At 39.4% G+C, this 17,679-nt stretch overlaps 2 protein-coding genes across 2 annotated transcripts; one reads left to right on the top strand and one right to left on the bottom strand.

Annotated features, from left to right (window-relative positions):
- Window positions 1-335: 335 nt before the first annotated feature.
- On the top strand, window positions 336-5,051 carry LOC133857701 (farnesylcysteine lyase). Its single transcript, XM_062293020.1, has 5 exons — window positions 336-963; window positions 1,354-1,527; window positions 3,388-3,747; window positions 3,846-4,021; window positions 4,583-5,051. Exons 1-5 carry the CDS (start codon window positions 436-438, stop codon window positions 4,845-4,847), a joined length of 1,503 nt encoding a protein of 500 aa, XP_062149004.1. The 5' UTR covers window positions 336-435; the 3' UTR covers window positions 4,848-5,051.
- Window positions 5,052-10,383: 5,332 nt separating this feature from the next.
- LOC133856720 (uncharacterized) lies at window positions 10,384-11,990 on the bottom strand. The gene is made up of 5 exons (XM_062291772.1): window positions 11,621-11,990; window positions 11,099-11,289; window positions 10,978-10,988; window positions 10,813-10,875; window positions 10,384-10,528 (listed from the first exon to the last, which is right to left on the bottom strand). Exons 1-5 carry the CDS (start codon window positions 11,988-11,990, stop codon window positions 10,384-10,386), a joined length of 780 nt encoding a protein of 259 aa, XP_062147756.1.
- Window positions 11,991-17,679: the final 5,689 nt, after the last annotated feature.

Genomic DNA, 17,679 nt, shown 5'->3' with positions numbered 1-17,679 from the left:
TCGGACCACCCCCAAGGGCCACGTGGTGGTTCGACCAATTTTATTTATTTAAATTGTATTATTTTTATATAATTTTCAAAGATTTTTATTTTTTTATTTATATAGGTTGACACGTGGTAGACCGTTAATATTTGGACGGAAAATGTAATAGAAGTATCAAAGTTGTTTTTACCATAAACTCAGGTATCACCTATGAAACAAATGAAAACTCAAGTACTAAATTAAAAAAAAGCTAAAAACTCATGTATCAATAAAGTATTTAATCTTAAAAATAATAATAATAATATACCAATAAAAACCTTTTAACCGCCACTAGTTTTAGTTTAGTCAAGCTCGCATCAGGTTTTGGATTGTTTACCAAAAGAAAAAAAAAGAGTTGTTAACCTGTTGTCTGAATAGCGAGGAGGAAGAAGAAGAAGAAAGTTGAGAGAGAACATGCTCTCACCGGTCAGCCTCTCCCTTTTCAGCTTCCTCATCCTCCTCCTCCGTCCGCCACTCTCCTCCCGAGCTCAATCCCCCCGCCCAGGCCCAAATGACCCGCCCCCACCCACGGTCTGCATCATCGGCAGCGGCATCGGCGGCTCCTCCGTTGCCCACTTCCTTCGTCGCTACTCCTCCGACCCCTTCTCAATCCGAATCTTCGAGCGAAACGGCGTCGTCGGGGGCCGCATGGCCACGGTCAACGTCTCCGGCGAGATCTTTGAGGCCGGCGCCTCCATTCTCCACCCGAAGAACTTCTACGCCTTGAACTACACCGAATTCCTCGGTTTGAAATCCAAGACGCCCTCGTCTTCTTCCGACTCTTTCTCTCTCGGCATTTGGGACGGCAAGAAGTTCGCCTTCAAAACCCTACGTGTTCGCTACGAGCTCCCATTCGTCGACAAGATCGTCTCGCTCGCCAATTCCGTGCTCATGTTCTTGCGCTACGGCTTCTCGCTCCTCAGAATGGAAACCTTCGTCGAGGTCTCTCTTCTTTTGTTTTGCTTTCTGAGTCTTACTTTTTTGTTTGTTTGTTTGCTGGGAAAGTGAAGAAAAAGGTGGAAATTCCTTTTTTCAAAGATCGGAAATTTCGGTGGTTTTTCAGTGTCTGGTCAAGCTTTTATTGCTCCGTTCTTTCTCTTTTTGTCTCAAATTGCTAGTCAAACAATACTTTGCGAGCCTACTATGTCGTTTTTGGTTTCCTTAAAATGAATATATAAGAAGAAAACCTTAGCTCACCCTCCATAACTGCTAGACTATGCACGCGCGCAATCTTTCGGTCTAATTTCATTGTATTCTCTCTCTCTCTCTCTCTCTCTCATAATTGTTTGGCTGAATTTCCGACGCGGACTGTGATGTGTCTTTGTGATGTAGAGTACTGTGGATAGGTTCTTGAAGTACTATGGAAGCTTTGAATCCAGACCCATTTTTGAGACTGTGGATGGGATGCTTCAATGGGCGGGTTTGTACAATCTCACCACCCGTACTCTTCAAGAGGAACTGGCTGATGCCGGGTTGTCTCCCTTATTGATACAAGAGCTTGTCACTGTAAGAACGTCTAGCAATCTAATTCAATGTTTCTTGCCTTATTTTTTCTACACATTGGTTGAGTGCAATTACAACACTCTCATTTTTGAATTGTCTTGGGGAATATTCTGTCTTACAAATAGAGGTAGGTTGAGTCTGGTTGTGCTCCTGGGATGTTATGGACTCGTCACATGCTCACTTTCAGATCAATTGTATAAATGATGATAAAAAGATTTGTTTGTCATATTCATAAAAAATAAAAAGATTTGTTATGACGAATGAGACATATATGGACCGCGACTGGACATATTTACAGTTTAGTATAGTTGAGATGAAGATTTGGGATGAATAACTTAAAGAAACTAGAAATTCTAAGATCATAAATGAGTGAATTTGGTAAAAACTATAATCTGCGGACATATCCTGTAGGATACTTAAATGGGTCAGCTGTGGTAATTTAGACATACTTGAAGAAATCTAGCACCTATGAGATTTTGTAGTTGGAGAGGCAATTATACATGCACCAACACTGAAGTGTATGGTGAGAAGATGCCACAGGGTTTTGAAATATTGTAGTTGGAGAGGCGCTTATACTTGTACCTTCAAGTTTCAGAAAAGGTCAGAAGCAAAACCATCACCAACACTGAAGAGCTTCCTGCAGAAATTCACATATATCTGTGCATTCACTTCCTCATATAGGGCATGAACATATAGAAGGTCGTTGCCCTATTTGAAACAGCCTAGCTTCAAGTTTAGACATCATTTCCTTTTCTTTGGCTTTTGCTGTCTCTGAAGAACATTTTAGTCTGGTGGGTGGTGGTGAGACAAATGTCTACTGTTGCATTTGGTTCAAGTAAGCTGTGGTGTTTACTTTCCTTAAATGCTGCTGCCTGCTATGCTAACTCTTTAAGTTAAGAGTAGTTATCTTGAACCTTACGTGTCTGGGATTCTTCTCAACTGGTTTATATCAAGGTGAAGCATCCTTTAGTATATTTTGCAAGTAGGATTCTTACTTATTCTCAATTTAATGAAAGATGTTGGCTTTGGCCGTAATTTTGATATGTTGAAATATATAATTTACTTTAAGGGAAAAATGCAAAATCAATTCATGTGGTTATTCTGATTTATAATAAGCACATTGTTGTATAAAATTCGTTGAGAGCTTACCGTGGTATGTAAAAATAACAAAGAAGTCCTTGCAACCAACTTTTGTTCAAATTTTTGATAGAAACCGTTAAATGCCATGTCATCACCAATCAAATTATGACCGTGTCACTCATAATAAAAAAGAAAAAAATATCAAAGCTATAATATATATATAAAAAATAAAAATAAAAAAGCTAGAAGAGGGGGTTGACTTTGGCCAAATGGGGGGTGGTCGAACCACCCTTGGCCATGGGGGTGGCCAAACCACCCCCAAATGGGGGTGCTTTTTGGGCACCCTTCCCGCATGACCATTGGGGGATGGTTCGGTTATCCCAAATGGCAAAAAAAGAAAAAGAAAATTGTATCCTTTTTTAATTTTAATTTTGTTTTTGTTTTTTTTTTTTTTGTTTTTTTATATTCATAAAAAGTATATTCATAGTTTTTATATTTTATATTTTTATTATGGGTGACACGTGTCATAATTTGATTGGTGTTTGTGTGGTATTTAAATGGTTTCCATAAAAAAATTGGATGAAAGTTGAGTGCAGGGACAAATTTTATTTGTTATTTTTGCATACCATAATGAGCTTTCAACAAATTTTTATAACACAATGAGCTTATTGCAAATTGGTGTAATCATATGGACTGATTTTGCATTTTTCCCTTACTTTAAACTTGAGCAGTATATAAATATTTCAAGATTCATCAGCATTTAGATTCTGTTAATTTATCCAGGTTATCACAAGAATCAATTATGGGCAAAGTGTCTGTATCAGTGGATTTGCTGGCGCAGTTTCATTGGCAGGATCTGGTGGAGGATTGTGGGCTATCGAAGGAGGTAATTGGCAGATGGCCGCTGGACTCATTAATCGTTCAGATGCTGCATTGCACCTCCATGAAGAAATAGAATCGATCTCTTATCTTGGAGAATATTATGAGCTTAACTCTACGTTAGGAAATAGTTACACATGTGATGTTGCGGTGGTTGCCACTCCTCTGGATGAGTCGAATATTCAAATTACCCCACAAATTTCAATTCCTAAAAGAAAATTACAGCACACACATGCAACTTTTGTGAGGGGCCTTTTAAATCCTGTGAGTAGCAATTGCTAATACTCTTTATTGGTCTCTTTTCATGCATGGTCCATAATTTCTATATACATCTCTAAGTCATGATGTATTGTTGTGGGAAGGGATATTTTGGCCTAGATGCTGTATCAGAAATCCCAGAACTGGTGGGCACAATAGAGGATCCTGACCTTCCATTCTCAAGTATTTCAGTTCTCAAGCAACATGGTGAGAAAGATATGACTTACAAGATATTTTCCCGTAAACCCATGGCAGATATCTTACTGGATAGCATCTTTAGGTAATATTTTACATTCGTAGTATTTTGTAGCATACATTTTTGTTTTTTCTTTCCTTTGTTTCTGTTTTGTTGTTTCTTTCCTTGTTCTATTTTTATTTCTCTCTTTTGGAGGTGCGGTGAGGAGAACATTTGCAATACGGGAAGTAGATTTGTGTCAATTTTAGCCTGTGTGATTCACTACAGAAGTTACCCACTTGCATTTATCAAAGTACCTAAAATTAGTGGTTACAGGAGGATCTGGGTTCATTTCTTGATACCTAATAAATATGTGGGAAGTTGATTTCTGTCAATTTGCTTAGTTCAGTTGGCAAAGTAGCTAATCGGTAATTCAGGAAGAATCTTGGTTCTGTTCTTGAAGCCTAGTTAAAGATCAGACCCTACCAATGGAAAAGCTGTAGTTGATATAAACGAATGTGATTTTCGCTAGTTAATCTTTCTAATTTTTGGTTTTTGCTTGCGACTATCCAAATAGGAGTCAATTGAACTACAAATGATGAAGTAAAAACATGAGTCCTTGAACGCTTAGATACTAATTGTTTTTTTATTTTGCTTCAATGTTAGTGTGAGGCAGGAGACAATTAGAATTAATTGGGGTGCTTACCCGCAGTACAATGCTCCTGAAGTATTTGCATCATTTATCTTGGATGGTTGGCACTTGTACTATGTGAATGCTTTTGAGAATGCAGCTAGCACCATGGAGACAAGTGTTGTTGCAGCGGAGAATATAGCACGACTAATCCTATCAAGATTTTTTAACCAACTACCCTTGACCTCAGCTAACATTAGCTCAGATTCTGATGGAAAGCTTTTACATTTGGATCTGTAAATTGTGTATATAGTCATAAAACTTAAGCGAAAAAAAATTTCAGTGATGCTTCAGATAATGTGTAACAGGATTCATGAAAAAACAAAATATTATAATAAGTTACATATTACATATGTCTAGCCAAAGAAAGAAACTTGAAATGGGATATTTTTGTTGTATAACATCTTTGAGGACTTTGTTTATGCTAATGTTTTTAAAAGGGAAGTTCTGAATTGAATGTTCCTCTTATAAAATTTCATTGGAAGTGGAATTATGTACTTTCATATTTGATTTCTTAATTCCTGCGAGATTTATTTCCTTTTTGTTAGGTTTTATGATTGACTTATTCAGTTTTCCAAACTTTGTTTTTATGTTTTTGGGGGTTGGGTAGTTTTGTACTTAGGTTTGTGCTTGAAGATGATAAATTAAGATTGCTTCAAGAAGTACAACAGCTGGTGTTCGAACATGGACAAAGTTGTCCAGGCATGGTGCACTCCAGAGTACTCGTTCCCTATGGAGTTTGGACATGTCAGCGAACATGGTCATTCGGGAAGACCAATGTCTGGACATGGATGGAGCTGTCCGAACATGAGGACCTCCATGGAGTACATGTTCCATGAGTTGTCTGGATATACCTAGGTCTGAGAACACCTTTGACAGTGATGTTTGAACTTAAGCGATTTTCTGTCTTTGTGCTTTTATTTGAATTTCTTCTGTCTTATATTGGTTATTGAATATTGAAGTTGATAGGTCACTCCAGTCACATGGCCATTTCAAAGAAATACTGAATGCAGCATTTTGTTTGCTCGGGAAGAGCAGCCAATTATTGGTATAACTCCCATGTTTAGCTTCTTGATGTGGGCTTGAGAGAGTACATTGTAGGATAATATCCAAGTGGGTGGTGAAAGGAGACTGTGGAAATTGAATTTCTTGGTCTAGCGGTGCACGGTATAGGAAGGATGGAGATGTAGATAATGGATTCTCTGCCACACGTTCAGGCAGCCCCACGTAAGACCAATAGAATACTGACACATGTCCAGTCTTGCCACATCAACATATTACTTAAAAAAAAAGACAAAAGGAAGGTAGTGGCTATGGGCAGAAACACCTCCGCGGGTGGTAGTGGGTTCCCAACAATGCAGCCCCACCCTCGTGAAGGTGGTTCATGCGGGACCCCTCACCCTTTAGGGTGCTTTGCAGAGGACTTCCCCACCCCACAATGACCTCCTTCTGTCCCGCAGAGGTGGTTGCCGGGTGGGTCCCTCGCAACCCACGCGTGGGAGGGTGCAAGGATGGGGTACCTAGCAACCCACCCTGCAGGGTGGGTCACGGTGGGACCACACAACACCTCCAAGGGGATGGTCGTCGGTTAGGTTGCGAGGATGGGGGTGGGTTAGGGGAGTGCATAAGTTGTGGCGACCTAATTCAGAACCATTTTTTATTTTTTTTGAAAAAAAATGGATCATCATAGTGGCATGACTGTTTGCTATGAACCCAATAACCTGTGCCATACATACATCTCATAATGTCTTATGAAAATAAATCTATTGCATCAGAGTTACATAATATCCAGTGGAAACATTATACACAGGGAGTAGGCATAACCCATCAGAGTTGACAAGTAAAAAATCTAAATCATTAAATGTTTACATTGTATCTAGTACGTACAAAAGAATAACTATACAAAAGTGTCACAAGCGACACAAGTCATATACATCATACGTGCTTATACACATTTCAAAATGATATACAAAAGATAGACTAACACATGCTAGTTTAAACAAAAGAATACGACACCCCACGACCTCAATCGTAGTAGCCTAATTAGTAGGCCAGGGGATCCTTGTCAACATTATCAGTACCTCCATCAACATAATCTATGCGATTGCAGAACCCCATGATGACATAAGTGAGTCAACAGTTCTCACTGAGTAGAATCCACTGACTTTTCATTTACTACCATGAGTTTACAATCACAGCTACCATTGGTGTGACATATCTTTAAAAGTATTTTGTAGCTAATGAAGTAAACTCCATAGTTATGAAACCTTTTGAAACATAATATTTAGCTGTGAACGTATGTGTACGACCCAATCTCCCACTTGGAAAAATACGTATACAAACCCATCTAAGTCATATATATATACATCATATAACTTAGCTATACATATATACACGCGTTCTGAAACCTCAGGCGAAGCACAAGCATATAAGCATGTCTAAGCATAAAACCATAAAACATCCTGACTTAGGTAGCCCATATACATGTGTTTGAAATCTCAGGCGAAACACATGCATATAAGCATATTTAAGCATGCAACCCGTTGTAACGGTATACATATGATCTATTCCATATAGACACATATACATACTGATACACCTAGTATGAAATCCCTCATAAAACAAATCATAAAATATCATCCTTACGACCTGGCCCAAAGCCAAAAGAAAACCTGGTACCCAACTTACACCACGTCTGCAACCTCGAATGTTTGATTTTCAAATTTGAACAAGAGGAACGCTTCTTACCCTGCGTACGAAGAGGACGGTCTTCGTCCAACAGTAACAGCTGATGTGACTCCACCGAGAAGCAATTCACTGTTGTTCTATGTATAGACTTTGCATGTCACAGTGTCGGAAGAAGATCAAGCTCACAAGGCTTCGGGAACGAAGCCCTTGACCTGGAACAACCGCCACCCACAATGGACAACTCCTTCGCAGCAATGGCCGGAACCGACCTCAACACCTCCGCAAAAGAGGGTCCCATCCACTTCGGAGCTAAACCTAAACTCGGTTGAACAGCCTTCACTTCCTTCTTCTCCGAAGAAGAAGAGGAACCACTCCCACTACTCCCATTACCCATCGGGCCAGAGAGAAAGTCAACAACCTTTCTCAGCTCATCAGAGAATTTGATCCAACCCCACCCTGCATTACCCTCGGGGATAACAATGAACCCTTTCCGACCACCCAACCTGAAAGAAGAAACCTCTAAAAAGCGTCCATCCTTGTTCCCACCTCTTCGAGCAATCAGAAGTTTCGATCTCTCTCTGAACGACTTTACAATTTCTTGCTCTTCCGGTAAACCCAACAACATTTCCAACATTGACGCAAGCCATTTGCAGCTGTGAGAATTCATTATGACCACTCCCAGAAAATTTTTCCTCTTCTCCTCCACCCTCAGCGCCGACGCCCCAACCAAAACAGAGAAAGCAAAAGACTTCGACTCCACTAAAAATTTCTTATCCATCTTGCAACACCCTCAGAGCACCAACGACCAAGCCAAGCCAAAAATTACATCGCCGGAAAAAGAACTACCCAAACCAAAAAGCACTCTGACAGACTCCCCTACGAGAATCACACCCCAACAAACCAGTAAAACGGAAACTCGAAATACTTGGGAATATAATTTCCTTTTATCTTTTTAAATACCTCCCGTTATTAATTTGGACTGAAGGCTAATTTCCATCAAATCTCAATCTATTGCATTTTCTGTGAGCTTTAATATGATCTATGCAAACTGAATTTTATTCCAAAATAATCACAACTGAAACATCAAAGTTTGAAATATTGGTTCCAAAAATGACGGACCATATAATTTATACTCTTCTCCGAAATTTATAGTTGTATGGTCACACCGGCTGACTACCAACTCTTAATGGTCATAGTAAAGTCCCAATTCTGGTTTGAGGCAAACAAATTTAATTCTTAGGAAGATAATATATATTTTTTTCATTATATCTTATGCTTTATTATTTTTTTTTTTTACTTCTACGATTTTATTTTTTGATCCTTTTCTTTTCCTTTTTTCTTTTGTTTTTTGTATTTGGGTGGGAAAGGGGTCCTGAATTTGCATTATTTTTTATTATTTTTTTGGGGAGAAGATAAAGGCAAATATATGAGGGAGTGGTGCATCTGGATTGCATATTGAAGAGTTTGATTAGTTCTCTCTGATACTCTAGATTGTGAAAATATGTTAAATCCCACATTGAGTATATTGGGTGGACGGATTGTCAAAACATTGCATGAACAAGTGCCAAGTCCCATATACGTGTGTATGAAATGGATCTCGACTGTATTAGCGGTTTCAAGGAGTGCCAATATTGACTAATCTTTTTGAAGTATAGCACAAATGTGGGCTATCTAAGTGACTGTGAATGGGGTTGCATGGTGCTCCCACATTAGTTATATATTGTGTCAAATTGGGCTATCTAAGTAATTCCAGGGTGCTCCAATATTGACTAGCCTTTTTAAGATTAACACATATGTAGCTAGCATTTGCCTAGGTTACAATAAAATTGTAATATCCTGGATTGTGAATATATAGTATTAAGTCCCACATTTGGCGAGTGGATTATGAAGACGTTGCATTAACATGAGCTAATTCTTACACTAGTTGAATACTAGGTGGAATTGCATTATATAAATGAATTCAAGGTCCAATAGTGTGTAGTCCTTTGGGTGATAATATAGATGTGGCTAGTACTTCCTTTGGTCAAAATCAATGAACTACGACTCTAGTATGTGCGTTTCATTCTCTTCGATCTTATCTTTGATTACTTTTTATGAATTTAAAAATTGGAAAAAATACTCATAACCCCTTGAAACTACCACATTATTATCAATGTCTCTCATAAAATACTAATTGTGTCAATGCCCCCCTAATGACAAAAATATATATTTCATCAAATTATACAAATTCTTAAAATTATATAAAAAAACTAAAAAATCTAAAATAAAACTAAAAGCTGAAAATTGAAAATTGAAAATCGAAAAACTGGTTTTTCATTATTTTTTTTTCCTTAATTTTTTCATTTTTTTGTAAATTTTATTTTAAATATATCATTTTTTTTCCCTAATTTGTAAGGATTTTTTTTTTATTCTAATTTTTTTTTTTATTTTCTTTTTTTTAAGCAAGAGAAATATCATTAAAAAATGCAAAGCGCAGACAAGTACACAGGGAGTATACAAGAAAAGCGACTAAGGCGAAGAAGAAAAAAGAACAAGAAAATCATGAAAGCTAATCACTAAGGGAGTTAGGAATGCAGCAATCCAAGAGAACAGAGAATAAAAAAAGAAAGCTTTGAGCTCCTCAATCGTCATTTCTTTGTCCTCACAATTTCTATCATTCTGTTTCTTCCACAGGCACCAAAAAAGGTAAGAATGAACCATCTGCCACACTACAGCACTCCGAGAGCGACCACCCGTCCACTAGCAAGCGAATAAATCGACTACCCTAAGAGGCATAACCCAAGACAAACTGAAGCGGCTGAAAATGGCATTCAATAAGGCACGAGCAACCTCACAATGGAGAAGAAGGTGGTCCACATACTCCCCATTCATTTTGCACAAACAACACCTATCAATCACAATGACATGTCTCTTTCTAAGATTATCCAAGGTAAGAATCTTCCCTAGCGCTACCGACCAATTAAAAAAAAGCCACTTTCAAGGGAACCTTGGTCTACTAAATACTTCTCTAGGAGAAAGAAGCTTCCTCTTTGCAAGCAAGGACCTTATAGAAAGAACTAACATCAAACTTCCCTTTGTGAGAAGGAGTCTAAAGCTTGTCATGCCCTTCACCCCTCACTCTAATGGGGTACAACAGGTGAAGAAGGAAGCCAAGACTTCCACCTTCCAGTCGTGGGCTGCTCGAATAAAGCTGACGTCCAACTGAAGGGAACCATTCCCCTGAAACAAGTGAGCTGCAACAAGCGCATCCTTGTCACGGGCAATGCCATATAAAACCAGAAAAGTTTCCTTGAGGGTCATCTCTCCACACCACACATGATGCCAAAATTTGATCCTGGACCCATGCCCTAAATTAAATCTGGTATTACTACAAAACAAACTCCACCCTTTCCTAATATTCTTCCAAAGCCCCACTCCATGAGACAAAGGGGGATCTAAGGAGCTCTACCCATCCCACACACCACCATGCTTAGTATCCACAATAAATTTCCACCAAGCCTCTCTCTCATGCACATACGCCAAAACAACTTCCCTAACAGAGCCCTGTTGAAGATCTTCAAATTCCGAATATCCAAACGTCCTTCAGAAATAAGGGAACAGACATTGGACCAGCTAACTAGGTGATATTTGAACTCTTCACCTAGACCTCCCCATAAGAAATCATGATGGAGCTTCTCAATACCACTTGCCACACTAGCAGGAATAGGGAAAAGAGACAAGAAATATGCAGGGAGATTGGAGAGAGTGCTCTTTATAAGGGTAACCCTATCACCCTTGCACAGGTACATTTGCTTTCAGCTAACCAACTGCTTCTCAATTTTTCCAAGAATACCATCCCAAATAGACTTGGCCTTAAAGGAGGCCCCCAATGGAAGACCAAGATACTTTAAAGGTAACGAGGAAACCCTAAAATCCAAGATGCTAGCCAAACCATCCACATTATCCACACAGCCCACTGGAACCAAGATAGACTTAGCCAAGTTAATCTTCAAACCTGAAACAGCTTCAAAGCACAAGAACAACATACGAAGAAAATGAAGTTGGTCAGGATTAGCCCCTCAAAAAAATAAAGTATCGTTCACAAATAGCAGATGTGAAATGTAAACCACCTCAGGGCGACTAAAACCCATAGAGAAACCTAAAAGAAGACCTCTCTGGACAGTAGCAGTGAGCAACTTAGAGCCTCCATAACAATGACAAACAGAAGAGGAGACAAATGATCACCCTGTCTAAGCCCGCAAGAGCTAGTAAAGAAACCAGAAGGAGTGCCGTTCACCAAGACAGAGAAGTGCACTAAAGAGATGCAATGCGCTATCCAAGAACACCTTTTCTCCCCAAAACCACATATCTTCTCAGCATATACAACAAGAAATCCCAGTTGACATGATCATAAGCCTTCTCAATATCCATCTTGCAAAACAACCTTGGTTCATTAGATTTGAGACAGCTATCCAAGCATTCATTTGCTATAAGAACCGAATCAAGGATTTGCCTACCTTTCACAAAGATTATGAGGTTTCTCAGTCTATTCGCGAGAACTAGAGCAATAATCTTGTAAACTCCACTTACAAGACTAATAGGCCGAAAATATTTAAGATCCAAAGCCCCAGACTTCTTCGGAATTAGAGTAATAAAAGTGGCATTAAGGCTTTTGACAAACTTGCTATGAGCATGAAAGTCTTGAAAGACCCCCATGATATCAGTCTTGAACACGTCCCAATAGTCTTTGAAGAACACAATAAAGAACCTATTTGGCTAGAGCCTTATCTCAGTTCATGCCTTTAACCACCTCTAAAACCTCCCACTTCTTAAAAGGAAGTTGTAACGAAGAGGCCTCAACCGCATCCAAAGAGTCGAAAGCGAGGTCATCCAATCTAGGTTGCCAACTATACGGTTCAACAAATAAGGTCTCATAGAGTTGAGCAGCATAATCCCTGATAATTGACTGATCAGAAGAACAGAGCCGTTGACAAAGAGACTCGATGGCATTGAACCTCCTATTCGAGTTGGCTACCTGATGAAAACAGTTAGTGCATTTATTGCCCTCTTTAAGCCCAAGAACCCTTGACTTTTGTCTCCAACTAATCTCCTCCTGAAGAATAGAATTCTCCAAATCTCTAATAACCAAACATTTCCTCTCCTTCTCTTCAGGAGTTAAACCACGAACTTCCTCTAATCTATCAAGAGCACTCAACTCTTCCATAAGAGCTTTTTTAATGAACTCAGGTTTGGTGATAGTTCAGCTTGTATAGGTTTGTTATATTTATTGTTATCTTGAATTGTATTTATCCTATAAATAATAAACGTTAGCATGGGAGAAAATAAGATAAACCCACTATTTATTTTTCTCCACACTTACCATTAGCAGCCTAAATTGTCTAGACCTTTTTTATCTGTGAGTTTGTCAACAACCCTGCATAACACTTGCGTGAAGCTTGTGCTACCATTGATTCTATCATTGAGGGAGTCTACGATGGAGCTTCTTTGCTTCTAGAAATAAATAAACCAGGGAACCATGCCATTTGCGTTTAGGATTGTAGGCCTCTCATTCAAGATCTTACCTTAAATAACTGCTTTTTCATGGTTGTCAACTATCGAATTTCTTAGAAGGCCTTATCATCTTCTTTCTTCATTCCAACCCAAGGTTTTACATGTTTGGTGCCTGCCCTAATACGAGTTTGCAAGATGCAAATCAAATAAAATTTTCATTGAAACTTTGACTTTGAATATTATTTTATTTTAGGGGCGCCTTACGCTTTTAATAAAACTCTTTATTACTTATCAAAAAAAAAAAATGTATGTTGTAGTCCTAAAAAACTTAGGACTTTTATATACCATATTGATTAAAAAAAAGAAACGCATCAGTGGGCCAGCGGGAAATTAAAAACAAAACAATTCCTTTAGGCACTATTGACTGGCTAGCTCTCCTCTCTGCCTAGCGACGGCGCGTGTGAATGCGTCAAGCTAGGTCCCTCCTTCGTTTTCCTTCCAGTCACTCGGGTTTGTGTTCGTGTGTCTCCCTCTGATTGTAGTGCTTGGGGATGGCGACCGCTTCAGATGTGGTGATATCCTAATATGCTTTCTCTGTGGGTATGGAGAGCCGTTTCTTTGTGGAGGCTAAATCGTTCCGCTTCTCGGTGGTGGAAGGGACTTCTGATCTTCGGTTGGAGGAGTAGAGGAAAGGGTTCTCTTGGTATGCTGTTTTGGGGTCGAGTTGCTCCGCTTGGCTGTTGTCGATGGTGGAAGAAGTTTTGGGGAATCCTGAGATCGAGGACTTCATCAAATATTTTAGGGAGGGAACTAAGGCGACCATCTTACGGAGAGGGAAGAATTAGTACGGTAGGTTCTTGGTGGTAGAGGTTTACGCCGCGGGAGGCAGTGATGGGCGGGGCTGGAGCCGTGTTTCTGGAGAGCTGAGCAAAGTTGTGGCTTTTCTTGGAGCTTTGGATGGTTCTCTGCCTTCTATTGGTATTTCGGTGGGTGTTAAGTTGGGTTTGGGTATTGGCTTTCAGACGTACGCGGAGGTGGCGCGCTCGTCAGCTTCCGTTTCTACTTTAGGGTGTCGTTCTCAGGGTCAGTATTCGGGTTCTGGAGATACGGCTAAGGTTGGTGTCGATAGGCCGGCAGTGGTTAGGTGCGGGTTGGAGGCGCTGTCACCAGAAGATCGCATCGCCATGGAAAAGCAAGCGTGTGGTCCTATGGGTAAGGACCGTCGAGTTGTTGAGAAGCCCAGTTCTCGAGTGTGTGTCTGTGAATCGGCTTGCGTGTCTAGGGATGCCTCTGCTGAGGGTGACATTTCACTGCTGAAGGATGGAGTGTCTGCTCTGTCTGGCATGCTCGGGAAGTTTATGAAGTTAATTGGTTGCCTCTCTAAGGCGTTAGTTTGGGCTTGCGGGTCTTCAAAGCAGATGGGCTTTAAGTCCTCGTTTAGTTTTAAACGTAAGCTGGGCTTTGTGGTAGGCCGGGTTCTCAAGAGATGTAAGGTTGCTCTCAAAGGACCTGGTTTTTGTGCTGGGCCCAAGGTGATTATACCAAATGCTATTAGGGTTACTGATTTGGGAAGCGAGACGGCTTTTTCTTTTGAGACGGGTTCGGAGCGGGTATCGGGTTCAGTTTTGTGCCCTAGTTTGGGTTTGCCTCAAAGTTTCCAGGAGGCGGCGGCAACAGCTCTGTTGAATGTTAGATCCTTGCCAAAGTCGACATCAGAGTTGTCTTCTGGGTTGCGACTGGCTCGTTCTTTTACTGGGGGTTTAGAGGATGCTCCGTCGGGAGCCACTGTGACCGCGGACCCGACTCCGTCAGCGATTCTTGGGTGCTCTCTTCAGATGGAACCACCGTCGTCGCCTTCTCCTGGGGCGGTTCCGTATCTGCCTTCTTCCGGGAGAGGGGCTAGCGTTTTCTTCTTTCCCCCAATGCCGGCTTTTGATCTGTCTTGTCCGGCAGATCCAGCTTCTTCTCCGGTTTCTACCTCTTCTTGTCTGATTCCTGGTTGTGCTGACAGTGAGACGCCAGTTAAGAAGGTTGCAGATTCTCCGGAGCCCCCAGTGAAGCTGGGTCTTAAGAAGGGGTTTCTCAACCATCGTCCGAAGGTGCCAGTTTCTCCCACCTTGCCTCGGAAGGCAAATGTTTTAGGGATGGTTGGCCCTTCCTCCCCTTCGAGAGGCTACCAATCTCGAAATTGGCCGGTTGGATTTGATCATAACGGGGAGGTTGTGGTTTGGGAGGACGTCAATGATTTTTGGGATGGTTTGCCCTTGGATTGGGATATGGATGGTGATTTTGAGAAGGAGGCTTTGGTTATTCGGGATGCCATGGAAGAGGAATTTCTGCGTGAGAAGATGATAGCGCACCAGAAATCGAAGGGAAAGAGGGAGTTGTTGAATTTGCAAAGTTCCGTTAACTATGGTGTTGCTTCAGAATCCTCTAGGCGCAGGAAAGGAAAGGGCCTCAAGTTGTAAGGTAGTGTTCTTTAGAGGGTTTTTGGGTTGTCTCTAGGTTTCTTTTGTGGGTTGTTTTGGGTTTTTTTTTTTCGGGTTCTAGGTTTTTCCTTTTGGGGTTTTTGGTTGGTTTTGGTCCTCTTGGAGTTTTTTTTTCTTTTTTTGTGCTGGCTTTGGCTGCTTGTGTATACTCCCGGTGGACTTAGGGGCGCTTTATGCTTTTTAATAAACTTACTTACTTATCAAAAAAAAAAACTTAGGACTTTTTCATCAGGCTTTGAAGCTTGAGGCAATCTTTTCAATTCTAACATATTGGGATTTACATCTAGCTATCTAAAAATACTTCTTGCTATTATTTAATTTTGTTTTTCTTGTTTGCCTCTCCCGGCATAATTGCATAAAACATATATGGTGATTTTAAAAGTTCTCTTCTTTTTACTTTTTCTTTTTTTATTTGCTGAGTTGTCCATATCAGTTTTTTTTGTCATAGTGTTCTAATTAAAATATTTTGTTATATATATCGATGATGTCTACCACGGCTGACATAATAATTGAACTAATGCTCAGTTAAACTTTTAAATTATTGCATACGGCATAGGTACGTGTTACATCCGTCACTAGAACAAATAGATTTTAAAAATTTGAATATTGGCCCTGTGATTAGGGGTTCCTTATCCTAGGGAGCTTATAGTCCACAACGGTATAAATGACCCGCTGATTATAATGTTAAATTGGTATGAAGTTTTGTAAAGAAGGCAAGGCTATATTATTTTCACAGGTTGTCCTAAACCTTGAACTGGGAAGGTTATGTAGATAACTTGAGTAAAAACTTTTGCTCAAATCAATAATCAATGAGATGTTGCATAAGGTTTTTATTTGGAATGGGAAGAAGCTTTCTACACGATTGGCAGTTAAATAAGTAGCACTGATGTGGTCTTTTGTTTACCAAAATATATCAATAATAAATAACCACTTGCAATAGGACGAATCCTTGTAGGATAAGGCTATAGAGAGGGTGTCGAACCTCAAGGACTGCAAGGGTATTGCTATCAAGTTTATGAAGATTAAAAATAACTAATGAAAAGATTGTTGAATTTGTAATTAACTAAAGTGCATAAAATAAACGTAAAAGAGAATTGAAATATAAGAGAGAGAGAGAAAGAGTAGAGTATTGACTTCACCGCTATCCGCACATCAATGGTTAATCATATTTAATTAGAGAAATTCATTCTATGCATGCTATAAATAAACAAGAAATTACCATATTAAAGCATAAGTGCAATCCATCTTCGGTTGGCACAGACCGTCCACCTAACCACTAAGATGCGGTACGACCCGTCTTCCCTAGGCATGGATTAGCTACGTCTTTAATAGGATACATACAATAAATGAAAAAGTATAACCTATCTTCAGTTGGCACGAATCGTCTACCTAAATTACACTAAACTAGGCATGGCCTATCTAATCCTCTTGATCATATGTCAATTAAACCTGTTGTATAATCATCATTCTCATAATCACAGAAAATAAGAATGATTTGAGTTCAATAAATGTAAAAATCTTTCTAAGACAAGAGAAGAATTCTGCCAATATTGATTATGAATTGAAGAACAATTGCATTAAAAGATGAAGAACAATATCAAATTGTAGCAATTCTCATAATTATACAACCAACATGCATAAACTAAAATTCTCTAAATTAAAATACAATCAAACCATTGTGCTTGGATAGGGCTACATCAATACCCTACAAAGGTTTTTAGCCGCTCATGAAGTTGCTGCAATACCTCTTGCCATGATTACTTCTCTTCAACTCTTCAAGCCTTCAAGAAGTTTTTCTCTGAATTTGCTCTAGGTAGCAGTGTGTCTTTCTTCAATGTTTAGAGGCCTATTTATAGAGATTAGGAGAGGCCTAGAAGCTCTTATAATTCCAGAAAAATCGTCTCTTGAGTCTTCTTGTCCAAGTAGGAGATTGAAACTTCAATCCAAGTAGGAAAAGGATTCCAAATTCGGCCAGAATTGCGGTCCTTTATTGCGAGGCGATTTTGATATATTAAACGTCCGAATTTGGGAAAGCCTATTTCTGACAAATTTGTTGAATTTTTAATTAGCTTTCCAACGCTACCAATTTTATTGCAATTCAATGTCTGACGCAAAAGTTATGATTCAAACACTGAGACATATGCAGAATCCAAATTTGAATCCAATCCGATTTTTGACTCTTATTAGAGAAATTCCGATTTAATCCTTCACTTGATTTGATTAAAATTAACCACATCATATAGGTATTCTATTATGATTGGTTAAGCTTAAACATATCTTCTAGGTCTTCTCAAAGTGTGCTTTAAGCCCAAAATTAATGGAATTAATTGCATCTTTATTTAAAACCTGAAAACAATAAAACAACACAAAATCAAACAAATAACAATGCTAAGGAATTAACATAT

This window comes from Alnus glutinosa, chromosome 14 (assembly GCF_958979055.1).
Source record: "Alnus glutinosa chromosome 14, dhAlnGlut1.1, whole genome shotgun sequence".
NCBI classification, from domain to species: domain Eukaryota; kingdom Viridiplantae; phylum Streptophyta; class Magnoliopsida; order Fagales; family Betulaceae; genus Alnus; species Alnus glutinosa.
The sequence above is the reverse complement of the archived record's forward strand: the minus strand, read 5'-3'. Positions and strand labels throughout refer to the sequence as shown.